The 15,973-nt window shown below is 59.6% G+C and overlaps 1 protein-coding gene across 1 annotated transcript; it reads right to left on the minus strand.

Moving 5' to 3' along the window:
* Positions 1-318: 318 nt before the first annotated feature.
* PTMA (prothymosin alpha) lies at positions 319-9,269 on the minus strand. Its single transcript, XM_065072912.1, has 5 exons — positions 9,029-9,269; positions 4,910-4,981; positions 4,108-4,201; positions 1,590-1,663; positions 319-1,213 (listed from the first exon to the last, which is right to left on the minus strand). Exons 1-5 carry the CDS (start codon positions 9,224-9,226, stop codon positions 1,166-1,168), a joined length of 486 nt encoding a protein of 161 aa, XP_064928984.1. The 5' UTR covers positions 9,227-9,269; the 3' UTR covers positions 319-1,165.
* Positions 9,270-15,973: the final 6,704 nt, after the last annotated feature.

Genomic DNA, 15,973 nt, shown 5'->3' on the forward strand with positions numbered 1-15,973 from the left:
GTTAGTGGTAGTTAGGTTATGGTTGGACTCTATGATCCTGAGGGTCTCTTCTCCCCCAGGGACAGCCCTGAGGAATGTCCCCCCAACAGGGGACATCACAGCCACACACTGCAGCCACCAGCGGGACCACATCCCCCAGGCACCCCCGTCAACACCCCGCACCCCCTCTACCCTCTGTCCACCTCTCTTTGCAGCCCAAGCCCAAAGCAAAACAAAAGAAAGAAGGTAAAGAAGGGGAGAAATAAATCAATAAAATAAAACTAAAATAAACCAAAACAAATGAAAACTAAACCAAAAAGCAGCAGTTGGGAGGCAGCCTTGTTAGGACAACTCAGCAAAATAAAATTCCGGTTTATTGTTGGACAACATTGTTTCACACATACATCAAACAGGCCAAAAAAAGAGAAAAAAAAATAAACAGCAACTTCATAGACAGAAAAAAAAAAACCAACAAAAAAAAAGAAAACCTTTTTATCTTTGGCCTTGCCACCTCATACAAACCACGATCTATGGTACAGCTAAAGTACATACACAAAAAAAAGTTACTGGAATGCTCAGAATAAGATTGTAAATTTTTTTTTTTTTTGCATTTTTGTCTTTTTTTTTTAAATTTTTTTACAAGGTTTTGTTTTATTCTCCTTTGAGATAATGGTTTGGGCCTGGTCACACCACAAGTAAAGTCAGAGATAGGTAACAAGAGAGATATACACTTCAAAGCCCCCCTTTTGGTCAATCCGAGATCACTTAAAAATGGCGGACCTCCTAACAATATGTACAAAAATATAAAATGTAAATAAAAAATACAAACAAATTCTCCTTTAAAGTACTTTTAAGAAAGAAAGCAGGGCCTTGAAGTTTTGGTGCCTGGGGGGGAGGGGTGTGTGGGGAAAGGGGGGTTTTCTCTCCCTGCTAACGGGCGAATCGTTTCGTATGTTGGTTGAGTGGCAGCGCCGCGCCGGGGGGGCCAGGGACGGGGTTCACTCTACTTGGTGAGGATGACCACGGCGGAGGGGGGAGGAAAGGGGGTGTGTGTGGGGAGGGGGTTGCACTGGGAGGGAAGGGGGCTCCCAAGGGTGAAGAGGACGCGCTGGCCTTTTTTGTTGTTTTCCTCCTTATTTAAAAAAAAAAAAAAAACAAACAAACAATAATAATAATAATTTGCTGCCTAGTCATCTTCATCGGTTTTCTGCTTCTTGGGATCGACGTCGTCATCCTGGGGGGTGAAAGCAAAGGCGTTAGGAGAGGGGATGGGGAATGGGGGGGCTGGTGAGAGCCACATCAAGGCAGGAAAGAGGGTTCTGGGTCCCTCTCCTGCTCATGGACGGAGCAACACAAGCGTTTCTCCCCCATGCAAGATGGTCTCTCGCAGCCAGCTCGGGGAGCTCCCCCGCATGAGCACCCCAGGGCTCCCCACAGCCACAGCAGACACCCCACTAATGAGGCCAGCGTATAAACGGAACCGGGACGCGTCCCCGGAGAGGCACAGGGAGCGCATGGATACAGCATCCCAGCCCTAGAGCCAGCCCGGCCCCACCGACACCCCCCAAACCCTCCAGGGTGGCTGCAAGGGGCTGGCCGCTCTTCCCTACCTCGTCATCCTCAGCTGCCCGTTTGCCTGTGGCTCCCTCGGCTTCGTCATCTTCATCGCCGTCTTCTTCCTCACCTGCATGGAGAAGGACAGGACCATAAGATCCTCTCGCAGGGGTCCAGCACCTCTGGGTTTAATCCTGGCTCAGCCCCCCCATGGTGATGCCCAGTGCCCCATTGCAGAACAGTGAGTGCCTGAAGACACAGGGGCTGCTTTTGGGGCACCTCCCAACTGACGTGGCCCAAAGGGGAAACAAGGATTTGCAGCTCTGAACCTGGATCACGCTGCATTTATACCACAGGCAACAAGACAGCGAAACCAGCACCTAGCATGAATGCTGAAATCACAGGAAAAATTAAAATAAAAAAGGAAAAAACTACCTAGTAGCTGCTCTGCCTAACTGCTCCAGATTACTTCTGCTTCCCTTCGCAGCTATTAGTCCGTCTTTAATGAGTTAAGAGAGCCAGAACGCATTAGTTCTGAGTCAGAACACTTTCTAATTATCAGAACAGCAAACAAATGCTACCAAGTTATCTTGCAGTCAGAGAGGATGAGCAGAGCTCTGGGCTTTGACCCACTTCGAGCTCAAGTAGGCCAGTGGATCAGAATGACCAAGTCTACCACAGTCGGCCAGTTTTGGGGGGTCAGAGGCAAGACCGGAGGCCCTGGAGGAGGAACAACCTCTCGGCTGCCGAGACAAACCTCTTGTGTAACAGGAGACCCTACTAAAACTTAGAGCGCTAAGGCCTGTAAGCTGGCTTTAAACCACCGCCACGAGCCACACGTATAGACAGCCGGGGGGATTAAGGTCAGCCCATCCTCCCTTCCCGGCGTGTGCTCAGCCAGAGCGCGGCCCCTGCGGCGGGAAGGGCCAAGATTAGCTCCTGGTGATGGATCAACACCCCGGCAGCCACCACACACACCGGGCCGGCCGGTGGGTCAGGTGACAGCGACAAGCTGATTGGGAGCATTTTTAGTTCTTTGAGCTGCTTTAGGCAAAGCAAATAACGAGATGGGATGGGGAGAAGGGTGAGAAAAATACACCCTCAAGCTCCCCTCTGCTGTCAAACTCCAGGATGAAGTTTGGCCTCGAGGGTTGGGAAAAAAAAAGCTGATGCAAGCTGCACTCGCTGCCTTTAAACCTCTTTCCCGCAGCGTTGAGCAGCTCAGGTGCGGCTCCCGGGCAGGGATCACTCAAGGGCAGCGGGCACGGACAGACAGAGCCCGTGCACGATCCCAGCAAGGTGTTCACACCTCCAGCACCGCCTGCCAAACCGCACCCGGCGGGCTGGTGAGAGCAGGGCTGGCACCGCGGGACCCAGGCTCCCCGGGCTTGTCACAGCAGTATCCAAGCAACACTTCCACTCCCCCTCCTGCCTGAGGTGAGCAGGGAGAGGCGAGTGTTCCTCGCTTTTCCACCGCGAAGCAGGGTTGGAGGTAGATGAGCTCAGGACAGCACGTAACCACACTGTGCCCTGTCCCCAGGGGTTAAAATCCTGAGTATGAACAGGGCCACAATTCCCAGCTTTCCCCCAGTGAGCCAGTTCACACCAAAGGGCACACACAGCATGCTGCTGAGTGGAGTGCAACCCCAAAGGAGGCAGCTTTACCCCCTTACACCATCCAAATTGGCACTGGCCTAACACTTGGTACATTTCAAGCCTTGTCCCCATCTCCCAAAACTAACCCACAGGTTAGTAGGTCAGCACATAAACCAAAAATTCACAGGGGATTAACCTAGTAACAGCTAATCAAGCGCCTCAAGTTCATCTCAGCATAACAAGAATGGTTTTCTGCCAGCCTTAACGAGTGATAAAAATAAACAATGTTATTCATCCAAGCAGATCTTGGGGAGGAAACCAAAAAATAATAGTGGGGAGGGTGAGAAGTGATTCGGCAAGTCACTGCTGGATTTCTGGTCACTGCTGCCAAAACCCACCTCCAGGCTGGGCCAGGTCAGGAGCAGCGGAGGGCAGGGAGACGCGGGACACCGCAGACAGGCCGGGATTAAAGCAAGTCCGCCCGCTCCCGCCAGAGGAGCGGGGAAGTGCTGCAGGTTCCCCTGCCCATGCACATGGCACCCAGCCCAGAGAAGGGCTGGGAGAGGCGATCAGCCCCCGGCTCGCGCTGCTCCATGAACAAGGATGGTGACCTATCCCTCGTGCCAAGGCACGGCCATCCAGGGCTGTGCCCGTCCCACCGACCAGAACTCACATCTGCAGCAGCAGTTGCGATCGCAAGAGTCAAGGGCAGGTTTTATGACTCGCACAGAAGGGCTAATGCGCTTATTCAGCGCGGCCGTACGGTGCCGTCTGGACAGAGGAGGGAGGACGGAAGGAATGTGCCCTCAGCCTGCTGGAATGGATTCAAAGCTGACTTCACTCCCCGTGTTGGTAGCACCGGTGAGCAAGGAAGGACTGAGCCCGGCTGGCAAGAGCTCCCCAGCCGCAGTGGCAAGGGGCAGGTGCTCTGGGGAGCCCGCTGTCCAGGGCAGGGGTGGGGGGAACAAAGAAAGTTACCATCACCCTCTTCCTCCTCGTCCTCTTCCTCGCCACCTTCCTCTTCCTCTTCATCTACTTCGTTGTCAGCCTCCTGCTCTCCGTTTTCATCGTTCTCCTTGGCAAGACAAAACATCACTTAAAAAAAATGCACCAGGGAAGGGAGAAGGGGGAAGAGCTGCTCGGCAGAAGCGTGCGTCCCCACCTTTCCTGCCCAAAGCACCAGCCCACCGGAGCCCCAGACCCGCGTCCCACATGCCGCCCACCTCCGCATGACACGGGCAGCACGGAGGATCGAGTCCAGAGTAACTCGGAACTGCAGCTTTGATGCCAAGACAAAGACTGCAAAGGCTCTTGTGACACACAGAAATGCAGCAGAGTGAATTTTCCCCAGAGTGTTAAAAATAGGAAACCAACCGGGTTTACTTGTACACAATGTGTTTCCCCTGCTCAACTGATTGTAACACTGTAACCGTAGGGTTTGGGTTTTTTTTTTTTCATTTCCTTTTTTCTTTCTTCCTCTCCTTTTCCAGCGCCTAGGAAGCAGGCAGCCCTGGAAACAGCCTCACACGGCTTTCAGGGAGAGGATTCGAGCCCAGCTTTCCCTTCTGCACACAAACCAACTGCCCACGGGCTCGGAATGTCCGTTGGACTTGCAGCCCCAAAGGCTGGAGGGCTCTGCACAGCATAGTGCTGCCATTTGGAGGGGTCCCCTCTCCAGCAGGGCTGGGGACAAGACCACCGCAAAAGCAAGAAAGGGGAGGAAAATGAGGCGGCTCTGGCATTAGGGCTGCCTCCCCCTGCAGATCTCAGCCATACTCACAGCGTTGCCGTTGGCTGGTGCATCTCTGCCATTTTCTGTTTCTTCAACAACTTCCTTCTTCTCTTTTAGATCCTGGAAGGAGCAGAAAAGCAGAGAAGTCACTCCAATTCCAGGTGCCTGGGTCAGAAAAGCCGCAGATTAAGCGTGAAAAACACAGTCTGAGAGCGCACGGGAGCTGGTTTCTCGACACCGATTTGCTCTGCGATTTGGTCGCCACGTTCGGGCTCCTCCTTGGGAACGGGAGAGCACGGGGGCGAACGAACCTCAATCCAAATCAGCCTCGCCGGGAAAGCAGCTATCTAAAAAAGAGACCGCTCTGTTTCACCTTGGAGCTCCCAAACACAGAGCCGGCCGCCTGCGTATGCTCAACAGCGGCAGCGCTGGCTGATTGCCCATCCTAGCACAGTCCACGCAAGCTCCTGCAACGCCACGGAGAGCCGGCAGCCCCGGCCAACGCTCGGGCTCCGTCACCCCCATGTCCGCAATAGGAACAAACCCCAGCGCCTGTCAGCAGAGACAGCGGTATCTGCCCTGCCCGCGGAAAATCATACAGCAAATAACACACGCCTGGTGTTTCTCGCAGCAGCGGGGAGGAGACTCCAGGATCCGGCCCGTGGCTTTAAGTGTAACAGGATGGGGGGGGGAAATTTAAAAAAAGGTCTATTTTTACACTGCTCCTGGCTAGTTCAGTTTAAGTCTCCACCGCAAGGAGAGCAGGAGATTGTGTGCTTTTGCTATTGATCACTGTCAAAATGTCATGCCAAGTCGCTCGGCAAACAGGCTGAGAGGATCCAACTTTATGTTCCTGCATAAAGAGTGCTTGGATTTAACACTGGCATCTCCGCTTGCATCCTCCTCCCCTTCTGTTCCTCCATCGGCTGGAGCGAGATCCTCCAGCACAAGGAGCGTTTCCGCAGCCAAGGAAAGCAGAGAGGCCCTTCCCCGGGGCCGGCGGCACCACCGGCTTCAGCGGCGACCGTGAGCTGTTTCAAAGTCGCTTCCTCCTCCTCCTCCGCTGCTCTGCCCCCTCCCCGCGGGCACTTTCACTCCCGCCGCGCCACTGTCACCACTGTCACTTCCTCGTGGGAACCGGGGTGAGAGCACAGCCCTGCTTTGGGAGGACTTCCAACACCCCACAGGCTGCGCTTAGGTGAGATGGCACAGAGGTTTTAGACCACCAGGTTATTTAAACCCAGCTTACTAGCACACCGAGGAAGGACTTAATTTGGAAGTGAGCTTTGGGGAGGCTACACCTGTTGATTGAACCTCAGCCAATCAAACCAGCATCCTGGGAGTTTGGGGTGAAACAAAAACACGAGCTCCCTCCTGTTTCAGTGCTCACAGACGAATCCCAGGCCAGCTCCCCCGCTCTGCCCAGTTCCGCCAGTCTCACACCATCAGCAGCTCCTGGTCCCCTACTCCCCAGAGGCCGATCACAACCGTTCAACCTCTCGGGCACCGCTGCGCCACTTCGTTCGGCAGCCACAGCCTCAGATCAGGCATGAGGGCGACAAAGCATTTCCTAAGTTAAACACAGAGCGAATCAGGCAGTCAGAGTTTCCACGGCTCACTGTGCCCAATGGTTCTTTTCAAAGAGAGCCGTTCACAAAACGTAAGCAATTCTCCCGGTGAAGGAACAACTCATTCTCGGGGATTTTGGCTGGACAGATCGCCAGCCCTGACCTTTCCTGTACCAAAGACACTCTCGGTTTAACGGCCATCAGGATGCCAGGTCATGAAGTTTGTACTCGCAACAGGGTTGCGGAGAGGACCACAGCTTCTCTTTCCCCAGGCCCAGTCCAATACAAACAGATGTGTGCAGCAGCCTCCAAAGCAGGAGTCCGTGCGGCAGGACTGCTTTAGCTCCAAAGCTTTGACAGAGCCTCTAATTATAGGTGTGGCAAGGCTGTTTGTCCATAAAATAGCGATGGCGTTTAGTCACACACCAGCTGCCCCAGGAGCTCTACCTTCGCTCCTGCTCCGCTCCCGGTGTGGAGAGGGCAGGACCCCGGTGCCCCCGCCCCGGAGCCGCGTCCACCCGTGTGCACGGAGGAACCGCCTCCCGCCGGCAGGGGGCGCCCCCGCGCCGCCACGCGCGCGGCCGCCGTTCAAACCGCGCGCCACTCTCCGCGCCTCTCTGATTGGCCGCTCGCCAGCGCGCCGGCCCGGCGCCCCACGGGCTGCCGGGAAGTGTAGTCCCGGCCGGGGCGGCGCGGAGGACTCCGACTCCCAGGGGGCGGCGCGGGCAGGGCCGCACGTGGTGGGCGCCCCGCGGCACGGCGGCGCAGCCGGGGCGGCGCTCGGAGCGGAGCCACCGCCCGGGCGGGGCGGGATCCCCGCCGCCCTTTCCCCGCCTCCCGAGAGCGCGCCGGACGGCAAGGCGGGACGAGGGCGAACGGCCCCGGTGCCTCCGCGCTTTGCCCCCGCCACCGGGGGTATGTGTGTGTGGGGAGGGTCACCTTGCGGCCGTGCGCGCCTCCGCCCGCCCCGCAGCACGGATCCCCGACGCCCCGGGAGGGCGAGCCGGGGACGAGGCCCCCCTTTCCACCGCTCTAAAGGGCAGGGGAAGGTTAACGGCAAACTTGGCCCCGTTCCCCCGGGGAGGGATGGGGATCGACCCGCTTCGTCGCTCCCCAGCTCCGAGAGAACCGGAGGCAGCGGGGACGGCTCCGCGGCCCCGGAGCGGAGGAAGGGCGGGTGGGGGTGGGGGGGGGGGTACGGCTGCGGGAGCGGGAAACAGAAGTGAAATCGAAATCTGCCCGAAACGGCGTATTGTTGGTTGTTTTTCGTAAACCCTCCTCCTTGTTCGGAATTTTCCCCCCCACCTCCAGCCCCGCTTCCCCCGGCAGCGGCACGACCCGGTGCCGGCCGAGGAGCAGGGTGATGAGGCCCCCGGGCACGGCCGCCCTCAACCCACTCACCCACCCAGGTCGAATCGAGTCTCCTCCCGCAACTTTCCCGGCAGCGGCGAGAGGAGCCGGCCGTGGCCCCGGGCTCGACAGCGCGCACCGCCGCCGCGGCCCGGTCGGGAGCGCAGCCCGCCCGGGTGCCCGGCGCTCCCGGGGGACGCTCCGCCGCCGCTCGCAGACAAAGGCGGGCGCCGGGAGCCGCAGCGGGGACTCCCGGGAGAGTCCCTCCCGACCGGTAGCGGCGCTTCCCATCCCCGACTCGCAAAGTTATCCCGCTGCAAGGAGCTCGACCCGAAGCCCCCAGCCCCGCTGCCCAAGCGCACCCGGGGCAGTTCCACCGCGGGATCTACTGCTGGGGCAACTCCGAAAATAGCAACTGCTCCCCTCCCCCGCCTCCGGGGGCAGCACCGGCAAAGCCCTCTGCCCCCACCGCATCGCCTCCGGGGGCGACTTCGAAATAGCACCCCCCCATCCGGGGCAGTTCCGAAATAGTAACTGTCCCCCCCTCTCCGGGGGTAACACCGACACAGCAATTGCCCCCCTTCACCCCGCGTCAACCAGGTGCAACTCCGAAATAGCATCCACAACCCCCTCGGCTTATAGGGAGCAACTCCACAACAGTCACTTACCCTCCGCCCCCCCAACCCTCCTGTGCACGTTTCGGAGCGCTCCCCCCCCGCACCGACGGCGCCGAGCGCGATCCAAGTTTGACGGGGCTGTCAAGCTCCCGCAGCGGACTGAATGAGGCGAACGCTGCCCGCCGCCGCCATCCCCCCAACGGAGACGGAGGCCGGGGCGCAAACCGTGCTCTACACACACCGAGCCCCTCCGTGGCGGGACGGCCCCGCAGCCGCCGGGGTCCCCGGGAGGCAGCGGAGCCCAGCGCGGCCAGACTCGCAGCACCGGCGAGGGCGGCGAGCACGTTTCCCGCACGCTGTAGACAAAGAAACGGCGCAGGCTGCTCCGCACAGCGAGCGCGGCGGCGGCGGCTCCGCACCGAGCCCCACCGCCAACTTCAACGCGGGGGGCGAGGGGGGGGGGGGGGAAGGCGGGGGCAAGACAAGCGGGAAAGGGAATGGGGTAAAAAAAAAATTAAAAAGGGAAAAAGGTTAAAAAAATACGGGAAAAAAAAAAAAAGCTTAGGAAAAAAAAAATACAGGGGAAAAAAAAGCAGCGGCGAGCGGGGGCGACGCGCGGGGCGGCGGCTCACCTTGGCGGAGATCTCGGCGCTGGTGTCCACGGCCGTGTCGGACATGGCGGGGGCGTGCGGGGCTGTGGCGGCGCGGGCGGCGGCGCGGGCAGAACAATGGCAAAATGGCTTTGCGCGAGCCAGTGGGGACTCACGCGGCGCCACGGGCCCTCTTATAGAGCCGGGGGCGGCGCGCGCGCTGCCCCGCGCCGCGCCCATTGGCCGCGCGCGCCGCGGCCGCCGGCGCCCATTGGACGCGGCGCAAACAATGGGCACGGCCGCTTAAAGCGGCAGGAGCCGGCGCCGCCGACACTGCGGCGATGAGTTCGGGCCCGGTCTCAGCGTGGGCGAGGCGCGGGGCGGTGGGCGGCGGAGCCCCCGCCCTCTGCCCGCCCCTCTCTCCGCGCTGCCTCCGCCCCCGCCGCCTCCGCCCCGCCCCGCCGTGTGAGGCGGCGGGCAGGGGGGTAGGAGCCCAGCGCTTCTCCCCCTCCCGTTCCCCACCGCAGCCAGCCCGCATGCCTGCGGAGGGGCGGGAGGCGTGCGCGCCCGCCCGCGGAGGGCAGGAAAAATAATAATAAGAGTTAAAAATAATAATAGTAATGCAGGAGAACCGGCGCTGCGCCCCCGTCCGGGCAACGGCGTCCGCCCGGTAGTACCGGAGCAGCGGGGTGGTGCGGGGGAGCCCCGTCCCCCCGGTGGCCGCCGGGGTCCTTTTCCCTTCCTCCACCCCCGAGCTGCGCCGTGTTCTCGGCGCCGCGGAAACTTGTGCCACAACAACAACCGCCGCCCCCGGGGGAGCGGGGGAGGGGCGGCCGGGGGGGCGGCCGCGCTGAAATGCGGGTTTCCCACCAGTTTGCTTGTTTGGCAATTTAAAAACAACAAAAAACACACAACAAAAACAACAGCCAGGCCGACTGTCTGCCCACACACGCACACCTTTCGCGAGTTCAGGGTTTGGCACGCACACGCAGCAGCCCCACCGCAGACAGCCGCCACACCGGGCCGCGGAGCCCCTCCGCCCGCGGGTACCGGGGACCCCCCCAGGCCCGCCTGCCGCCGCGGGGTAACGGGGCACCGGCACGGAGAGTGAGGGGACTGTGCCACACTCAAGATGGCGCCGAGAGCGCTTCGTGAGGCAACCACACGGTTTTGCTACATTCCGGGAGCTGCTCCGCAGCCCGCAACGGCCCCGCGGGTGAGGCAGCGCCGCGCTTAAGCGCTGCCCGGTGCGGACGGCGCAAAAGAAGGGGCGAGGGGGTGAGGAAAAGCACCCCCGCACGGAGACGCGCCTGCTGCCACACTCAATATGGCCGCCAGGCAGAGGCAATAGTCGGCAGAGCATGCCCTCGGAGGGCGGGATATAGGGAACGGGCGATGAGGATTGGCCGCCAGCGCTGAGCGAACGCTGTGCTGACGCTTTGCGGCTTTTTATTGGCTGAAGCTCCTGCCTGTTGAAGTTAGAGTAGTTTTGAAAACCCGGAGCGGGAGTGCGGCGGAGTGCTGGAGCGGAGCCGGGGCCACCTGGCCGGAGGTACGGGGCACCCCGCAGGGGCACAACTGCCGTGGGGGCTGCCGCGGGCAGCTGGTGGGCTTCTCCCGGGGACTGCGAGCCGGGCTGCCCCCCGGGCTCCTCCCCGTAGCTTCAGGAATGCTGCGGAGAAGCCACGGCAGCTTTCACACCGCCTGGCACCAGGCACCACAGCACGAGGCGTCATGGCGCCGGCCGCCCTGCACACACCCGCTGACTGGACACTGAGGCCACAGGATAAAATGTGCCTCCCACAAAACACAGCAGCATCACAAACAGGCTGGTTGCGCCACGGAGGACTTTTGTCCTCAGCCATAGCATCCTGCCCCTTGCAGGAGCAGCGCGGAGGTGACGATGGGGGGTCAGTGGCAGGAGCGGGAAGCACCATGGTGGCCACGACCTTGTGTCAGCTTGCTGACCCCCCGACCGACCTTTTGCCAGGGATGGCCGTGTCCCCCCCGGCACAGGGGCCGCCTCGCCAGCTGCCAGCCTATGAAACTCTCGTTTTGCATCAGAGCCGCTCTCAGCCCCCGGTGCCCCGCTCACAGCCGCTGTTTTGTCAGGAGGGGCCTTTGGGGACAGTGAGTTTCTCACACTGGGCGTCCTGCTCTGACCTGGCGCTGGGAGCGGGGCGAGAGCCTCTCCCAGCACACAGGGGGTTGACGGGGCTGTGGAACCCGGGGTTTCTTATCGCTGCTGGCTTCACCTCTGGCTTGCTGTGCTCAAGACTAGGGAAGCTGCCGGCTGTTCCCACAAACACTCCGCAGCGACTGTGGGTTTGGGGCAGGTCACTAGCACGGCTGGAGCACCCTCTGCCGCAGCCCAGCTGGGGAGCTGCCGGATGGTGAGTCTAAATGTGTCCAAAAGAGGAAAGAAAAAAAAAAAGCACACCCAAGCCCAGCCCTCAAGTAAAGCACTTCTGGTATAACTTGGCTTTAACCCTTCTCCTCAAACCAGGGATGTTCCTTTGGGCTTGGGGTTCCCATGTTTCGCAAACAGTTAAAAAAAGACTTGGGGTATTTGGGGAAGAAAATGAGGAATCCTCAAGGGATGGACACACCAGGATCCGCAGAAGACAGAGAAAGGAAGAAGGAAAAAAAACAAAAACGAGCCTAGAATGGAATAAAAAATGCTTTAAACCACTCTGCGTTGAAAATCCATGTCTAGAACTTGCTGCTGTCCCTCTGTGCGGTGGGACAGCCCAGCTGGTGAGCGCCCTGGCGCGTAAGCCGGGGAGAAACAGGCGTTTTATGCCTCAGCAGTCCAAAAAGAACCGACAGAAAACACTGTTGCCTGTAAAAGGCAGCTGCTGCTTTACCTCTTCTCCACCCCTCCCGCCGGCCCGGGCTGGGGAGCGGCACGGCAGCGAGTGGGAGAGGAGGAGGAGGGTGGAAGGGGACTTTGCAAAAGTGCTCAGGCATCGGGGACAGAAGTTTCCAGGGCTGGGGACCTCGGTCCGTCTGTGGCAGGCAAAGGGGTCGAGGTGCCAGAGGTGACGGTAGGAGTTTTTCCTCCTCGCCGGCCATTTCTCTGGCTCAGCAAGTAGCAGCCTCTCTAATCCCCAGCAAAGATCCTGCTGCTCGGGCGATTATTTCATCGCGGCAAGCTGCTCCTCGGAGGAAATTCTCATTACGCTCATCGGAGAGGCAGGGGAGGGGCGACTGTCACTCAGCCGCGCTGGAAAAAACAGAGGGATGAGCCTGCAGCATCCACGGGCTCCGGCGCACGAGACGTGGTGGTGTTTCTAGGTCAGGCTGGTGATGCGGGACGTGAAGCCGGCACAGATGACATCCTGACTGTGTCACCTTCTGTTCCTCGATGGACAGGGGTTGCGTGCAGGGGCCCTGGCTTTGTGGCCGCTTGCTCTGTGGGGCATGGAGGAGCACGGCTGGAGGGGCTGGAGGATGCTGGGGAGGTGGGAAGGAGCTTCGTGTTCACTCAGAGAAGGGGAGTGGAGGTGTGTAGAGCACTCAGGCCAGCTCACACGTCTGAAAAGCATCTTGATGAGACGATGGGGCCAAGGCTGAGACCTCATTGCAGGAGGCAGAGGCTGCACTTGGAGAGCACCAGCCGCCCCATGGCAGGGCTGGCAAGGCCACCCTCTTCCCCATGTCCCCAGCTGCTGCTCCTCTGTCTCCACGAACCACATGAACAGGAGGGAGCATATCCCTGTGGTGTGCTTTAATTAAGGGATGGAGACACCAACTTCGCCTTTCCCCATGGGATTGCAAAAGGCCCAGACGGGCCCCACACTTCAGCTCATGGCCGTCCCTGCTCCGACATGCGCTCTGCCCCCTGCATTGCAAAACAGGGCTCTGACTCACCGGCCTCACTGAGCCCGGAGACATTTGCAGGGATCCCTCAGAGGGATGTGGGGAGTCTGGCTGCTCTGCACCCTGCTGCCAGCACCCCGAGCGGGACATGGCGGGCAGGACGTGGCACCATCCCGCAGGTGTCCCCTCGGGCCTCTGCCTGGAGCCACAGGGTGAGGACAGGTTTCAAGGGGGGTTATCCTCCGTGACTGGTGGATATGAGAAAGTGTGTCCTCTCCAGGTCCCCTGGCCCCAGCAGGCAGTGCCACCATGGTCCCTTGATGTCCAGGATGCTCTCTGGCTTCTCCATGGCACCAGGAAGCCACCAACCCAGCCAGCTGGGAGCACCCTGCTCTGCCTCCCTCGGCTGGGTGCTGCCAGGAGCCAGGGCCAGGTTGAGGGCGGTAATACACCCCAGTGCTCCTGCTAATCTCGCTCCTGCCTACGGAATGTGACAGGGGTGACAGGGGAAGCTCCTGTTTTGGGACACTGGCTTTTCCTGGGTGGCCACAACAGCAGGTGGGGACCAGCATCACCTTCCTGGCTGCCGAGGGCTGGCACCGGTGATGCCGTGGACTGGGGCTCAGCACTCAAATCCCTGTCCTTCCCTGCCTGCGTGCCAGGATGGCCCCAGCTCACCCCTGGCAGGCTGCCGGGGCCCCATGGCCGGGTTTAAAGGCAGCAAAGCTGATTATTGCCTTTCTCTCAAGCGAAGTGTGAGGAGGGTATGGGGGCAACCTGCCCCAGGGGCAAAGAGGAAAGGCCCGTGCCCCAGGGCATGGGCTTGGGGAACTTGGAAAACAGTTGTCCTTCTCTTTTAATAAGTTTTCTGGTTTGAAGGCTGGTTGTGACTATGAGCCCAAGTGAACAACACCAGACTCAGGCCAAGGGCCTATCACACAGAGATTACACACCCACACCCTGCCCCGGGCCTGGGCCTTGGGCCAGAGACATGGTTTCCCTCCTCGGGGCTCCCATCCCACTGCCCAAATGATGTGCGGAAGACATTTAAAAGGAGAGCAGGAGAGGAAGGTGGGAGGGAGGAGGCGAGGCCAGATTCTCTTCCCTCCCTGCCTCTCCCAGTGCTTTGCAAACACGAGGGCTTTGCAATGTCCTCAGGAGGAGGGAAAACACTCTCCCGCACGTGCCCAAGGCTGGATGTGCGCTGTGACAGGTTTTGCCAGTCCCAGGCACACGACCCCAGTCATGTCCTGCTTTCCGTCCCCCTTCCTCCTGCTGTCCCCAGCAGGACATCCCCCAGAGCCACCCCATGGGGCTCGTCACCCAGCTGGGGCCACCCTCCTGCCCCAATGGCTGTCACCCTGCAGGGACAACTGCATGGAGAGCTGCCGCTCCTTCGTCTCGTCCCTCCTTGCCGCGTCGTCAGGGCACACCTGGGAAAAGCCAGACACAGTGCGCACGCACACACTCACAAAACCAACCCCAAATCTGGATCAGTATCAGAGAGAATTAATTACTGGCTCATGCATATTCAGATGAGAAACTCGGCTGAACCTGGCGGCAGTTCGGCGCCTGGGGCGGCCCTGGAAAGGAGAATTCCTCTGGAGTGATATAAATCACCGCTCCCCTCTATTGCTTCCCCCGTGGTGCGCTACCTCCTGGGGAAGACTGAACCTTGATTTCCTTTTTTTCTCTCCTTCTTCTTCGTTTTCAATCTGCGCGGGGCCCCTGTAATTACAATGGGCTGCTTTAGGGCTTGAGTTATTTATTGGGTAACAGCGACACACCTACCCGGCTCCAGCCGCCTGCCTGCCCGCGTGTCGCGGCTTGTCCTGCCTACCCAGCAACGCCCGCTGTGCCGTGCCGTACCGTGCCGTGCCGTGCCGTGCCGTGCCGTGCCATGCTGCTTTAGCGTGAGCCAGCACGGGCAGCGGCAGCAAACCGGGACCACCGGCCTTAAGTGATCTGCTGAAGAGGCATTGTGATGGTGTAGCCCCTGTGAGCAGGAGCGAGAGCCATGCTGTTGTTTTATTGCAAAGCACCATGTCGCACACACATTTGTGTGCTGCTGTGGTGGGTGGTGGATGCCACCAAAGCTCATCCTGGTTGTGAAATCTTCGGCCTCATTTTATGGGTGGGGAAAGTGAAGCATGGAGCGGGGAGGTGACTTGCTTGGAGTCATCCTGGGAGATCGGAAGAAGAACCTGCCCTTACAGCCGATGTGTGGCTGGATGAGCAGATGCTGGTCGAAGCACTCGGCTCAACGCTTCGGCTGGTGAGACCTGTCCCCCGTGCCTCTGCATGGCTTCCCAGCAGGGACCCTCTGCCCAGCTCTGTCACCACATCCTCCTGCACTCCTCACACACAGGCTTGTGCGTTCGGAGGAGAGGAGCACTCGGGGCTGCAGACCACATGGCTGGAGGGAATTAAATAATTGATGGGCCAGAAGTCTCAAGCAGCTACTGAATCTCCAGGGACAGCATTTGAGAGGCAAATGCAGAGCCCTGGACAAGCCCCTTCTCTCTGATACGATGCCAGCATGTCTTACTCCTTCCTATGGCTTCTGGTGGGCTGAAAAGGTGGGGTGCCAGGGGTGGGAGCACTCCCCTGCTTCCCTCACCTCTCTGCTCACCCCCCATGCTGCCAGAGCACTGGAGGGACTGGTCACCTCCCAGCCAGGGGACAGAGGCCACCACTTCCAGGCTGAAACCCTCCTTTATGGGATGAATCCCCCTCAGCAGCACCCTCAGAAAGAGCAGAAAAATGCCTGCAAAATCAAGGTGAGTGCCCAGGTCTTCCCTGCACAGGAGCATGGGGCCACCAGAAAGCAGCAAGCTCCACACCAGCGAAAGGGACGGCTCTTCTGTCATAGCCAAGCTGCGGCCTCCTTGCTGCGGGAGCATGGAGAAAGGCTTTAAAATTTACAGGAGCAAAGCAACTGGATGAATTTAGCATAGAAATCAGCAGGGATTAAATCCAACTGCCCTGCTCTAAGAGGTGCCTCGACCCCAAAGCCCATCAATACCTGATCGTCCCTGCCCTGAGCATCAGGACAGAGGGGCTTGTCACCTGCTACTGGCACAGCCGCACTGAGCATCAGGGGGTCCCAAGGGGAGAGGAGAAGCCCCCCTGCAATGGCTGTGGCCGCGCGGATCCCACACATCA

The sequence above is a fragment of the Columba livia genome, chromosome 9 (genome assembly GCF_036013475.1).
Source record: "Columba livia isolate bColLiv1 breed racing homer chromosome 9, bColLiv1.pat.W.v2, whole genome shotgun sequence".
Taxonomy (NCBI): domain Eukaryota; kingdom Metazoa; phylum Chordata; class Aves; order Columbiformes; family Columbidae; genus Columba; species Columba livia.

What these genes read in the sequence shown, in the direction of transcription:
- PTMA (XM_065072912.1), bottom strand. Translation starts at nt 9,226, where the DNA reads ATGGGCGCGGCGCGGGGCAGCGCGCGCGCCGCCCCCGGCTCTATAAGA. An exon ending in GCGCCGAGATCTCCGCCAAG is followed by an intron (nt 4,982 to 9,028) that starts GTGAGCCGCCGC and finishes TGCTCCTTCCAG; the next exon opens with GATCTAAAAGAGAAGAAGGA. An exon ending in CGAGGAGGAAGAGGGTGATG is followed by an intron (nt 1,664 to 4,107) that starts GTAACTTTCTTT and finishes TTCTCCATGCAG; the next exon opens with GTGAGGAAGAAGACGGCGAT.